The sequence below is a fragment of the Carcharodon carcharias genome, chromosome 4 (assembly GCF_017639515.1).
Source record: "Carcharodon carcharias isolate sCarCar2 chromosome 4, sCarCar2.pri, whole genome shotgun sequence".
Taxonomy (NCBI): domain Eukaryota; kingdom Metazoa; phylum Chordata; class Chondrichthyes; order Lamniformes; family Lamnidae; genus Carcharodon; species Carcharodon carcharias.
The window spans coordinates 152,038,516-152,053,522 of record NC_054470.1 but is presented as its reverse complement, the minus strand read 5'-3'; the positions used below and the strand labels follow the sequence as shown (position 1 = coordinate 152,053,522).

Sequence of the window (15,007 nt, the reverse complement as noted above, 5' to 3'; positions counted from 1 at the left end):
TAACCATTTTAAAAATTAAATTCCAGGTGTCATACTTATTCCATTCTGTTCCTTTCCCTCAAACTTATCTTAGCAATGAAAGAAAATTCATTGTTAAACAGTAGACAAATATCCTTGGGAAGAAAGAGAATAAAGCATATACATCTGGGTCTGGCAGCCTCTGTGGAGAGAGAAACAGAGTTATCATTTTGAGTCCATCTGACTCTTCTTTAGAGCTGAAGAGAGGTAGAAATGTGATGGGTTTTATTCTGCCTTTATAAATTCAGTTGTGTTCACTCATATATAAAAAAAATTAGTGTTTCCTCCACCATTTCAGATCATCCTGTGCCATTTGCACCAATTCCAGCATGCTGCCACCACCAAACACATCCTTCCCTCACCACCCCCCCAACAGCATTCTATAGGGACCATTCCCTCCGTCACACCTTGGTCCACTCTTCTATACCCCCGAAACCTCATTCCCTTCCCACGGCACTTCCCAATGCAATCGCAGAAGGTGTGAAACTTGCCCCTTTAGCTCCTCCCTCCTCGCTATCCCAAGCGCCAAACACTCCTTCCAGGTGAAGCAATGATTCATTTGCACTTCGTTCAGCTTAGACTACTGTATTCACAATGCAGTCTCCTCTATACTGGGGAGACTAAATTCAGACTGGGTAACTGCTTTGTGGAACACCTTCGGTCTGTCTGCAAGCATGACCCAGACCATCCTGTCACTTGCCATTTCATTCACCACCCTGCTCTCATGCCCACATGTCCGACCTTGGCCTGTTGCAATGTTCCAGTGAAGCCCAACGCAAACCGGAGGAACAGCAACTCATCTTGTGAATAGGCACTTTACAGCATTCTAGATTTAACATTGAGTTCAACAACTTCAGACCATGAACTCTATCCTCCATTTTGATATTTTTTCTCAACTCCTCCCTGCATAGAGCTAGTCTGCTACTTGTTCATATGTTTTGCTTTCAGAGAGAACTGACTCGTGTTCTGCTGTTAACACATTCTATAATCTGACTATTATGCCACTATTAAGCACCTGCCTTAGTCTTTAACATTATCATTGCCACTCCCTTTGTCTTGCGTCCATGACATTTTTGTCAAATCTCTCCTGAGCTTCCACCTATCCCTGACCTTCTATTTTGCTCCACATACTCCAACCCCTCTCTTCAACAGTATAAAACCCATCACATTTCTATCTCTCTTCGGTTCTGAAGAAGAGTCATACAGACTCAAAACATTAACTCTGTTCCTCTCTCCACAGATGCTGCCAGACTTGCTGAGTTTTTCCAGCGTTTTCTGTTTTTATTACCGATTTCCACCATCTGTAGTATTTTGCTTTTATCATATATATCTGAGATTTGACTCTCAGACTCCTAGACATTTACAGCACAGGAGGAAGCCATTCAGCCCATCATGTCCACGTTGGTCAACAAAGATCTGACTACAGACTGTGATTTTTTTAATATGAATGGACACAACTAAATTTATAAAATTAATGTAGCTCAAGGAATGGGGAGGGTTTTACTAATCATATTCCTAGCGCAAATCTTTAAACAAAAGGGTAGAATCTTATCACTCCTCCCAGTGACGGGCTTGAGATGTTTGGGGGGGTCAGTAAAATGGCAGGAAACCACATCAAAGTAGAACCCTGTTGGCTTCCTACCACCAGGCAAGTTTTCAACGGGCTGTTAAGTAGACAACTGTCTGCAATTTTTGAGGTGTATTGTATTTTCAATTTTAATGGGGGCACATGAGACAGAGCATCAGTAGCTTGCCAGCCAAAAGGAGGCGAGAGTTCGTCGGCAGGTGCATGATGGCTGGAGGTGGAAGCCATTGAGAGCGGCAATGTTTTCAAATAGTCATGGTGAGATTCAGTCTGTCAGGGGAGTGAAAAATTGGAAGGATTGAAGTGTGGGAGGGGGCACAATTATAGAAGGGACTCTCCCAGGGTCCACTTCATTTAGTGCAGGCAGCATTAGGGATTGAGAGCATTTGAGCTTTGAGGGCTCCAATTCCCAATGGGTGATATGCATTTTAAATTTGAGAACATGGGTGAGACAGATTTGGCTACATAGAGCGGGTTGTTACAGCCAGAGAAGCATCAGGGGATGAGGGGACACAGACAAGGAAGGCGCACAGGGCCAAGAAGGCAGGCTAATGTTAGTAGAAGGCGCTACCCAGCTGAAAGTGTTTACAGAGGCTTTGCTTCATGTTGGTGCACCAGTGTCTGTGAAGACAGTGGGCAGGATCATCCCAGATTTGCACTGTGAAAATGTTCTACCCACCGGCCACAACGGGAGTTTTCCAAACCCCACCTCATTAATCATGTATTCCCAGGAAACATTCTGTTTTGATGGAGGCCAGGCTCTCATTTGCCTGCTACGCCGTTTCCTCACACCGGGCACCATATTTAAAGTGTAGCTGCACAAACACCCCTCAGTGCTTCCAGCCCAGGATTGCTGCACAGAAGACATGGCCCCAAAAGGCAGCTCCCCCCGGTTTAGTAACACATCCCTTGAGAGCCATTTGGACACTGGGGAGGCCCGCCGTGATGTCCCTTACCCCCACTTAGGCCGCAGGAGGGGCAGCAACATTACTGCTCCGGCTTGGTAGGCGATGGCAGTGGTGATCAGTGCCAATGCTGCACAGAAGATGTTGGCCACCCAATGCGGAAAGAGGATGAATGGTCTCATCTGTGCTGCCAGGGTAAGGCAACCATCTTATCACTCTAAACTCACACTCACAAGCCCATCACACATTCGCTGGCATCTCACTGCCAGCTCAAGGGACATCACCACTCACTCTCTCACACACACCCTCACATGTCCATCTGGCCTCACCTCCTCTGAAGACTGCCTCCTCAGCCCTCACCATCTGGACACCACTTGCACAGATCAACATGCCCCCATACACACCCTGGGATACCCTCCTTCCCCAGTACAGCTCTCGTCCTGCAGCCTCTTCCCTTGCCTGAGGCCACTTCTCCCCCTTCCCCAAGCAAGCAATAGCCCTGCAGCCGTTGAAAAGACACCCTCGCCTTATACAGCTGGTCTAGTAGGTAGAGACCTTCCCATGAGCCCCCCTAAAGTGATGTGATGCTGTCTGCAAAGCCTGGCGCTGATGACCGTGAGCATTGCCTGAAGCAAGGTAGGCAAACAAACCTCGAAATCCTGAGCGAAGTGCAGCTCACCAGGTGCACGTCGCTTATGTACAGTTGTGAAACACGTAGGCCTGCAATCATGCTGGTGTGCTCGGAGGATCCAGCGTCGGGGTGATGATTCTGGCGAGCTGGGCTTATAATGCTATGCTGATATATTACAACGAAGTTCTCGATGTCCAACAGAAAGAAAAGCAGTCTGCCATTGACGGGCAGAGTGGATGATTGCAAACTGGTTTCACAACATCGTGAAGCAGATTTTTGGCCTTCTTGTCATATTGTCCGCTCACGCCACCAAACACACCCACTACCAACAGGCATGGAGAAATTCGCCCAATGTCTCTAAACGCAGTGGGTATCAGAGCTGTACGGAATGCTGGAGGAGGAGTTGGGGTCAATGGGATGTGTTGGTCATCATGGCTACCAATGGCCTGAGTTGGTGAAGGTGACTGGGGCACTTAAATTTTACACTTTAAAATCACCTGGAGACATCTGTGGCATTTCCCAATCAGTGGCTGATTGTGGCATCAAGCAAGTGACAGATGACATGTACCAGAGGGCAGGGCAAAACATAAGGTATTGCACCAAACAGCCCCAGTCAGGCTAAGGATAGGTTTCAGAACCATATCAGGATTCCTTCAGGTACAGGCGACGATTGACTGCACGCATACGGTCAACATGTCTCCAACAGAGCAGCCAGGTGCCTTCATGACTGGAAAGGGTTCCACTGATTGAACGTTCAATTAGTCTGTGACCAGTGCAAAAGGATCTTGCAGGTGGATGCAAGGTGTCCGGGAAGCTGCCATGGCTCTTACATCCTGAAGCAGTCCCAAGGACCCTCAGCTGTTCAGGCCATCTGAATGCCTTTGTGAATGGATACTGGGGGATGCACTGAAGATATGACTGCTTATCCCTGTGCAGAACCCCAATATAGAGGTAGAGGACACATACAACTGCTACCACATGACTACAAGGGCAACCGTTGTACAGGGCATTGCCCTTCTGAAAATCAGATGCCTGGATAGACCTAGGGCAGCCCTGCAATACCCATCAAGGGTCTCACATCGGGGTGGTATGCTGTGCTCTGGCAACCTGGCACTGCAGAGGGAAGTAACATAGAAGAATGACGGACACATTGAGCACGCCGTCTCCTCTGACGAGGAGAATGTGTTGGAGAAGCTTCAAGACCAGGCGGGCAATAGAAATGCACCTGCAGGACCGATGTCTACGAGCATTAACATGTGTGCCAGAGAGACACAAGACTCACTCTTAAGCATATGTTTCTCCTAAGATTCTGTTAAACACCCCTGGAAATGATTCACTCTTCTCCCTAATGTAGTCTTGATGGCCTCCTGTTAAACCCCATAACCATCTCATTGGCCCCTGTCATTACATCACTTCAAAGGCTACACTCACCACTGGTCCTCATTCTGCACATAACTTTTCAGACCCTCCATTTCAAGTGCTCATCAGCTGGTGACAGCCACTGGTGCAGGAATGAACAGATGAACAATTATATAGTGCATTACAAGTCCTTTAAAGTAGAACATACAACCAACCCTTTGGTATTCAGCATTACACCATCACCCAGTGAGACTCAAGAGCAGTCTAGGTGGATTTTCTTTTATTAGTAATTCATTCATGGGATGTGGGTGTCATTGGCTAGGCCAGCATTTATTGCCCATTCCTAAATGCCCTTGTTCAGAAGGCATTTAAGAGTCAACCACATTGATGAGGTCTGGAGTCACATAGAGGCCAGACCAGGGAAGGACTGCAGATTTCTTTCCCTAAAGGCCATTAGTGAACCAGATGGGTTTTTATAACAGTCGACAATGGTTTTATGGTCATTGTTTGACTTTTAAATTCCAGGCTTTTTATTGAATTCAAATTCCACCATCTGCTGTGGTGGGATTCGAACCCCGGTCCCTAGAACATTACCCTGGATCTCTGGAATTCTAATACAGTGACAATACTAGAAGTCTGGAAGGAGAAAGCTCATGGCTTAGACTGTGTAATACCTGTAGACTTGTACATCTGTAAATTGTTATGTTCATAAATAGTTATTGTTCAGACATATCTATGTCTCTGCAACAGTTCCTTAGCCAGTCACAAGTAACATGCAACAACCACCTCCAGTTCTTCTCTACTCCCTGGCAATGTAAGCACAATTCTCCTGCAACAGCATTGTCACTGGCCTCCACTAGGCCCGTGGCACTCGTCAGCCTATGCCAGTTTCCATGTTGAGCATTGTGCCACTGGGAAGCCTGCTGTAAGCAGTCATTCAGTCTTGACAATGCAGTGATCACCTTTGACTGACCATGGGCCTCCTGTGTGAAGTTGTTCTGTGTCTCACTGTGGATGCTGGCACCTAGTCATGTCTGATACATGAGTTTGCCACCTGGGTTTCCGTTTATGACCTGCAGGAATGCAAGCTTGCTATTATGAATGCTACTCACCTTGCCTGATGTACCAGGTCAATGAAATACTTGCAGCACTGTGCTCATGTTCATGTGACCATCCCATGCCTGCTGATTTCCTTGCCCACCTCCAGTCATGCCTTTGTCATGAGACTTGCAGTCCACCTCCTCCCATCTACTGGAAACAGCACCTCCCTGGGTTTCCTCACAGTGTGCAGGAGCACCTCCAGGGAGGCATCACTGAGTCTTGGTGCTACACTTCCTCTGATTCCAGCCTTTAGGAAGGCTGCTTATTTATCTTTAAATATGGCACCTGCCTTTGAACTGTTGGATCTGATTCCTGCTCCCCATCTGTTATTGGCTAGCACCCCCGCCTGCCAGACTTTATTTGGCTGCAGTCAGCAAAATCCCCATGGGTGTCTGGCCACCTGACCCTGCGGCTGTGTGATCTGTAATAAGCCTGTTGTTGGGATTTCCTCTCTTTTGGTAAACTCAGCCCAGAGTACCTGCAGGATTTTCCATCCATGGACCTACTGATCTCCACATCTGAATTTCCATAGTGCACTTCTAGTAAGAAAAACCCCAACATTTTGCATCCGTTTATGGATCCTGATAAATTTGCTTAATATTCTAGATTTAATTAGCTAGATAAGAAAAATTCTAACTCTACATTAAAGGCACTATAATAATGAATCTCATTACCTGATGTATTGTTGAGTTGTGCTGACCAGAAATGCTCAGATATTGTCCTCAGTTGTTCTGCATTGTAAATCATGTCAGCATTTGGGATAGTGCACTGGCCTTAGAGTCCTTGCGCTAAAGGAGATAAAAAACTATCACATGATTTGCCTCTGATACATTTTGGTAATTTCCCATTTAAATTCTTAATGCTGTCTTTCTAATTTGCCATAGACAGAATTAGATTTGAAGACTGGGTATTATTGACTGTATAGTTTGTTTTTGTATCATTCAAGTATGTATATCATGTGATCTGTTTTTATTAATTGGTAACATTTTAAATGTGATTTTTTAATTATTATGATGTCATTTGTTTTAGACAAAAGCACAAATGGACAAGCTCCAGAAAACCGTCTCATCAGAAGGAAGATTTAAAAATTTAAGAGAAACATTGAAAAAGTTAGTTTTGCTTGAGTTGCTGGGTCTGTATAATAAACATCAGTGAATTTCCGCACTTATTTTTCAATATTAATGGGTCTTTGGGGCATTTGTTATGTCTCAGTCCTTAACAACCAAGCACTCACAGCCTATTAAGCTTTAATAAAACAACTTCCCTCACATGAAACCCAATGCTTAGCTGCCACCATTCCCTTAATAAGTACATAGAAAGCATTATATTTGCCTACTCCAAAGGTAATTGGTTGTGTGAACGACTTTGAAATGTTCCGACAAGTTAATGAAAAGCACTACGTGAACACCTTTTTGTTTCTTTTTCTAAACGCACACAGTTCAGTAACAAACTGTGTAAGTTGTGATGAAGTGAGCCCTCAAAAGGGGTTAACAGATGGGTTATGTTAATGTATGACGTAGATGATGATGTACTACTGACATCAGTCAGGCATGTGTTAGACTCTGAGAGAGAGAGAGAGTGGTTGGAACACCATGCCTAGGAGCAGCATGCCTACTCTGTAACTTGTTTAGGTGTAATACCAATAAACAAATGTTATGCAGATACCAGAGTGTGACTACAGTCTGTCCAGTAATCAAGTACCATGCCTAGAGTCCATAGATACGAAGGAACATCCCAGAACAGGGCACAGAACGATATAATGGCTCTAAGTTGCAGAATTCTCCACAAGCTCACTGCCTGAACTCAACTGAGAGTAGATGCACTGCAGAGGCCAGTCACTTCTAAAAAAGGAGGTATGGAATGTCAGAGCATTAACCAACTTAAGAGTATTGAGGACGTTATTGTTCACTTACAGAGAACTTTCCTCCTGTAAAGGCATGAAACTTGTAAGAGTTGGTGTTCAAAAAATGCTTGTACAAGGAATGCAGAAAGTTAGCATGCAGATGCAGCAAGCAATTAGGAAGGCAAATGGCATGTTGGCCTTTATTGCAAGGGGATTGGAGAGCAAGAATAAAGAAGTCTTGCTGCTATTGTACAGGGTTTTGGTGAAACTACATCTGGAATATTGTGTGCGGTTTTGGCCTCCACATGTACGAAAGGATATATTTGCATTGGAGGCAGCATAGTGAAGGTTCACAAGATTGGCCCCTGGGATGAAGGGATATCCTATGATGACAGGCTAAGTAAATTGGGCTTATATTCTCGGGTTTAGAAGAACGAGAGGAGATCTCATTAAAAGCTATAACATTCTGACGGAGGGTGAGAGGGTGGATGCTGAGAGATTGTTTCTGCTGGTTGGGGAGTCTAAAACACATGGGCACAGTCTCAGGATAAGGGGTCAATCATTTGGGACTGAGATGAGGAGAAATTACTTCAATCAGATAGTTGTGAATCTTTAAAAAACTCTACCCCAAAGGGTTGTGGATGCTCCACTCTTGAGTACATTTAAGGCCAGGATAGATAGGTTTTTGATATTTCAGGGGATTGAGGGATATGGGGAGTGGACGGGAAAATGGAGTTGAAGCCCAATATCGTCCATAATCATGTTGAATGATGGAGCAGGTTCGAAGGGCCATATCGCCTACTCCTGCTCCTATTTCGTGTGTGCACAGTTGTGGGACTGGACAAGGTTACATAGATACGGACAGCTAAGTCACTTTATCACAACTTACGCAGTGGCCAGGATTTTCTGGTCCCGCCAGCAGCGGGCTTCATCATTGGTGGCATGGGAAAATTTCTCCAAATTTCTTCACCTGCGACGATGCCCACCTCTGGCAGGACTGGAAAATCCTGGCCGGTATGTTGCTGAATTGAATGCATTTACGAAAAGAAACAAAAAAGTTTTGGGGTTCATATAGTGCTTTTTATTACCTTAGGAGGTTTCATAGATAGGGAGAGCTGATGGATTTGAACACAAGGATGAGAATTTTAAAATTGAGGCCTTACTGGCCTGAGAGGTCTATTGGCCAGTGATCACAGGAGTGATGGATCAATGCAACTTAGTATGAGTGAGGGATACAGAGAACAGAGTTTTGGAGGGCTGTTGGAAAAGGTACACGTGTGAATGATATTTAAAGATAGATTTGGATTCAGCCTGGCAATACTTCTGACTGCGTTCACACATGCAAGGCTAACCACTTTTGTCAAATAATTGAAAACTTCTGCCTCTATGAAGAGCATGAGTTAATGGCTTTAGGAGAAATGAGGAGTGAAATGCAAAGTGGGGACAGCTTTGGAGGACAGCACTGATCAAAAACATATAGCCCATTCTGTATAGTTGAAGATGCAAAAAATATTCACGGGTTTAGCATTCTTGAAGTTTTTATTTTACTCTCTTTGTTTGGTGAGCTGCTAATTCCAACTTTATTTTCAAAGGCTAAATTAAAGCTGGGAATGAAGCTAGCAACTTTCTCAGACACCATTTGAATTATTGTACTGCAACCTGAATATTAATTAGGCATACGCCCTCATACAGACATTGAAAATAAAATTTAAATATGTGATGCATCCTGAGAGCAATCTGCTTAAGCGCCCATCTTATAAAAATGAGCTTCTCTGTTTAATTAGATTACATGATATTGATATATGCATAAATTAATGATAGCCAATAAATTTTAACCCTTTTTCTCCCCTCACAGTTGTAATCCACCCTGTGTTCCATATCTCGGGATGTATTTGACTGATCTAGCATTTATAGAAGAGGGTACACCAAATTTTACTGAAGAAGGGCTTGTAAACTTTTCCAAAATGAGAATGGTGAGTAGAGTCTATGATACAAGATCTTGGCTATTTTGCTTTCATAAAAAATAACCTAGTGTCTAGACAGTGATGGAGATGCATGGCAGAGTGTAAATGGGTGACATAACAACTTGTTGACAACTGCTGATCACAACATTAGTAATGGCACATTAACTCGTTTGTATGACATTCCTTTGTTCTTTAGCTTTAGTAAATTACCTGAGAATTTCTGGACCAGGTAAGTGCCAGTCTAAGTGTGGCAACGTGGAGTCTGACCCATCTTCCTTCAAGGCCAGGAAATTGCCACAAACTTTGTGGGCAAAGTCATTCACATAATCAGTGTAGGTTGCCTGGGACTGAGCAATTTACATAGGCCAGGGTGGGCTGCCAAGATTTTTAAATGTGCATTACCTTCAGCTGTCCTGTCCTTAAAATGTTTTGCTCTTTTAAGGCTGAGGGGAGACCTCCTGAGGCCCAAATTGGTAAAGAATTTTTTTATAGTCTTCAGCTGCCAGCGGAGCAACTCCAACTTGTTAAAGATTGATGCATTGATTCAAACACAAAAGGGCCGTAGAGATGTGTGTGACAATCATACACAAATTTCTCTCCTTGACATCACAGGAAAATCCTTGCTATGATTATGCTAAATCATTGCATCAAGTACATAGCTGAGAAGCTTTTGCCAAACAAAGTGGAAAAGGCAAAACAAAAACAGAATTACCTGGAAAAACTCAGCAGGTATGGCAGCATCGGCGGAGAAGAAAAGAGTTGACGTTTCGAGTCCTCATGACCCTTCGACAGAACTGTCAAAGGGTCATGAGGACTCGAAACGTCAACTCTTTTCTTCTCCGCCGATGCTGCCATACCTGCTGAGTTTTTCCAGGTAATTCTGTTTTTGTTTTGGATTTCCAGCATCAGCAGTTTTTTTGTTTTTATCTAAAGTGGAAAAGGCAGTGGTTCTACTGATGTGATCTTCATTACCTTTATCAGGAAAAGCACTGATAAGAAAAACTGGATCTTTACCATGACTATCAAGTGTTTTGCCATTCTTGAAAGTTCACTTCCTGTAGCCAAAGAAAAATGTTGCTGCTGTAAATCACAACTTTGTTTGCAAATATTGATTTGTGGACTTAATGATAGGAAGTGTGTATCCTGCTCTTTTTAATTAAAAAATGCAACTAATAATGAATTCTTTTACCTAGATATCACATATTATCAGGGAGGTACGACAGTTCCAACAAACCCCATACAGAATAGATCATCAACCAAAGGTAACCTTGTGTGTATTATCTATTTTCCATACCATTTTAAATTTTGTGACCAAATTGGATTTCATTGGATTCTAGATGATTCAACTGCTAGTCTGAGAGTCACATTTAGATCAGAATTCAGTTTTGGACTGTATGTATTGCATCAAACTTCAGAGGCTGATTCCTAGCCTGCATGTAACTGTGTTAACAATATTTTAAGTAACCTTGTGTTGATGTGCACAGTCGCAAGTTGTTCATTTTAGACAAGAATGCTGAAAAGACATAGGGCAGGATTTTTAGTTCAGCGGGCACTCACGATTGGCAGGCCTGTGAGTGGCCGGGGAACAGACCCCCAACCGCAATCAGCCTCCCCACCGCGATTTCACGCTGGCTGGTCAATTAATGGTCAGCCAGCGTGAAGCGCGCACTGAAAAGCTCAGCGCTGTTGGGGTGGGGGCGGGAGGAGGGTGAGCGCTGAAGTCAATGCGGAATGAAAGCTCCCTGAAAGAAGAGAGCTGCCTCAGGGAGCTGAAGAATTTAAATGCAATAAAAACAGAATTTAAAATCTAGAAAAAATGCCCACACATCAGAATCAGTCATCTGAACATACACAAGATGAAAATTCTGTACATACATTTTATTTATTTTGATTTGATAATGGAAAACTCAATCCCGCCCATGGATGCGGTTTCCTGAAAAATGCAAAGGCTGCCTGGCCTCTTTGTCCGCCCGCCAACCATAACTTTGGAAGGCCAATGAAAAATCTCCGTTAATTGCAACTTTAGTGACCTTAGTAGGCCTCTTAATTGTCGGCGGGAGTGCTTCTGACTCTCGTGTGCACCTGCCGACCGAAATATCACGCGAGTGCACGATGGCGTCAGGATGCTCGCCCAACGTCATCACACGCTATTTCATGCTCAAGCAAGTCGGGCACATGCCTTCACGCTGAGTGAAAAAGTGGCTGATTGGACAGCAGTGTCAATTTACATGTGTAGCTAGAAGCATATTGGATTTATGATTTAGTGCAATGTAACTATTGGACTGCAGTTGACAACCATCCCAAAACATCAGGTCACCTACAAGAATAAGGCTTAGTGAAGATGGAAGTTGATACAAGAGCGTGATTTTGTTGCTGTATTCTCAGATTTTCACTTTTCTAGATGAGTGTTTGGTAGAAACACCTTAGATGTGTTCACTAATGTGACATTAAGAGTACCAATGTACTGGATTTAACTTGCTCTTTTAAACAGCGGCATTGACCCATATTCTGAGAGTTTTGTTATTCTGGCAGTGCTATTAATAATAACCAAGACTATTAAAGCAGGCTGTGTGATGAAAAAGTGCTGAAGAAATTTGTGTATAATTTTAGGAACATGATAAAATGAAAGGTGCAAATCCACTTGAAAGCTGCAGTTTCCCCACACCTGTCTAGCTCTTAAGTCTCTGATTGTTTATGTCCCAGTGCCATCAATAGTCCGGTCTGTTTCTTCGAGCACTAATTACATTTAAATAGGCTGTTCAGTGAAATACAATTTAGCCACAGTACAATTGTTCTTTGAATTAATATTTTTCACATTTACCTCCTTGCTGTTGTAGGTCATTCAATACTTACTTGACAAATCAATTATTATGGATGAAGATACACTGTATGAGCTGTCCTTAAAAATTGAACCTAGGCTCCCTGCATGAGAGCCAGCATTTTTGTGGCTGCAAAGATCCAGCGGTTTAGTATGACAACCCAGAGTGTACATGGCATGCCGCATGGAGTGTGACTTATCTACCCAGGAAAAATGTGAGCGTGAGTTTTCCTAAAGGAAAGATGGAGCCTTACAGGAAGATTGTCTGCCTATCGCACGTTGGAAGATGATGAACTTCGGCTTGGGGTGAAAGTTAAGGTCATTTATATCCAGCAAACTTGACATTATGAGAAGAACATAACTTCTGCAGCTTGGAAAAATATGAAAAGCAGTCAAAATGAAAGTCATTATTTATAAAATTAAAAAAAAACACTTAAAAGGGTGCACAACAAGTGGCAAGCATTGAGGTAACTGTGTTCATCTGGAAGCCTGGACATACAATGTGACGCAAATTATTTTCTTCCTAGGAGCTATTTTAGTAGCAAGTGGCTTGTGTGGTTGTTGGGTAGCTTTTGCTTATCACACTTGTGTGGTCCAGAGGTGCTGTGTTACCTGTCAATCTACGAGACATGAAAACTGAAGGATTTTCAAAACCTCTCAGAGAAGTTTATTCCTAAGTAACATCCTGGAAGAATGCAATGTTGAGTATCACAGAGCAAAGCGTGAGGTGATGGCAAAATACCACTGCAGTTCTTAATGGCTTAAAGAAATGAGCTCTTCAAACTTGAGTTGAAAAGGTCCAGTTATCAGTGTGAAAAGAGTGCACAATTCTAATGGCATGAGCTTTAAAAACATCAGCTTACTGTAACTTTGCAGCTTTGTTGCACATATGAAACCATTCATGAAATTACAAGTAATCCTAAAATAGTGATTTAAGGGTATCACCATTTTTCTATACTTTAACAGGCCTCAGCTTTGTATGTTGTAATGTATTCTGGAATGTCCCATAGTAACTTTCTAAGTGGAGTGTTGAATGTTTTTATATACGCTGATATTTAATCACATCATGTTTTAGTTGCACTAAGTATTGTGTTGTACAGCTTGCTTATGCTTTCCTATGACTGAAATCTTAAAAACTCTCCAGAAATCTAGAATCAAAGCTGCCACAGACAAGGAGCAGATCTAGGTGAATAATAAACTACTGATGATTTTAATAAGATTTCAAAACATGTTCCTGAAAACTATCGTTATTTGATATTCATGAAAATGATTTTTCCAAGAATTTGAAAGCCCATTCGTCCTCAATGTTATGGAATTTGTTTAAGACCGACTTCGAAAAATCAAATTTCACAAGATTTTTTAAAAATGAATTGAGCCAATGAACAATGGGTGACATTGGGTTGGATTTTACGGGTTCTGGCAGAGTAAAGGAGATGGAATGGGGGAAGTGTTTGCTCCTGCCCTGCCATTTCAGCACATCGAATCAAGTGTTGGCTAGCCAATTAACAGCTGCCCAGCAGGAATGCAAGCCAATTAGCAATGGGAAGGGGGGCTGTACACCCAATCAGGCATCTAGGATGGGACACCCGGTGGCAGAGGTGTTAGGACGTGAACCAGAGTCAGTTCCAGCCACCAATTTTGAGGCCCACCTCCCTCTCAATCTTCCCTTAATTGTTATGCCAGCCTATAAAAACTTAAGAAATAAAGTCGGCCAACAGCCAAACGCTGCCACCTTCAGCAGCAGACCCGGCTGCTACATGTAGCCACGGTCCTGTTTGCAGACTTTTTCATCTACCCTTGTGCCACCTCCTCATACCTGGTGAAACTCACAGCCAATGTATAATCCATGTGACTAGCAAAAAACTGGAGTTGGCAACGAAAAATTGCGGTCGAATGGCTTTTTAACAAGCTCAATGTTTTTTCAGAGAGCAGTGTCTTCTGATTTTGGCACACATGTTATCGGAAACTTGGGCCACAATTTTACACTCTCCCACAGGTGGGTTTTTGAAATTGAAGGGATGAGATTCCCTCCAGGTTCCCACCTGCTCTGACCACACAGCGATTTTATGCTGGGGCGGGCAAGGCCTCAGACAGGGGCCTATCAGTGACCAATTATTGGTCATTAAGGGCTGCTTCTTGCCCAGCCTCAATCTTTAGGCGGGAGAATCAGGTTGTGTGGGGGAAGGCCGAAAATCAGCAAAGTTATGTGTCAGGCGAGAAGAGGTGGGGTTGGGGGCTGGCGCCTCCATCAGAAGGCCCCTTCTGAAATCAGGCACTACCCCCCTGCCCCTTAAGGTGCAGAAGCCTCTGGATCTCCATCAAACCCAGTCTCTCCCCCAAGATTCCAATAATCCCATTCGGACTCCCCCAGGCCTTACCTACCCTCCCCACCCTGGGATCCCTTGAACATGCCTGGGCCTCCGGTGCCTGGATTCAGGCTCTGATGTCCTCCTGCATTTCTTCTCCTGACGACTGCAGGTCTTATTGCTGCAGGGACTGGAAAGCAGTCAGCCAATCAGGTTGGCCGATAGCTCTCTAGGTTGGAAATTCCCCCCAAGTGAGGGTGGAAGTCTCACCTCCAGTACTTAATGCTCAGTTGAGCGTGAAATGGCTGCAGGGCACTCAGAGTTGGCTAGTAAGTGCTCCTCGCCGACTCTTCGGATGGTGGGAAGTGAGACACCACCGAAAAATTCAGGCCTTGGTGGGATGAGCTTGGATTGCCAACCTGATGTCAGCACACTGTATTTTACAAAAGTGAGGGGTGGGCTGCTGGCTCGACTTGC

The 15,007-nt window shown here is 43.7% G+C and overlaps 1 protein-coding gene across 1 annotated transcript in view; it reads left to right on the top strand.

The window, feature by feature from the left end:
* rasgrf2b (Ras protein-specific guanine nucleotide-releasing factor 2b) overlaps positions 1-13,443 on the top strand; it is a 265,513-nt gene extending 252,070 nt beyond the window's left edge. The window contains exons 24-27 of the mRNA XM_041185342.1: positions 6,629-6,708; positions 9,298-9,415; positions 10,600-10,668; positions 12,244-13,443. Of these exons, the coding sequence (XP_041041276.1) occupies positions 6,629-6,708; positions 9,298-9,415; positions 10,600-10,668; positions 12,244-12,336 (360 nt within the window). The 3' untranslated portion in view covers positions 12,337-13,443. The remainder of the gene's footprint in view (positions 1-6,628; positions 6,709-9,297; positions 9,416-10,599; positions 10,669-12,243) is intronic.
* Positions 13,444-15,007: the final 1,564 nt, after the last annotated feature.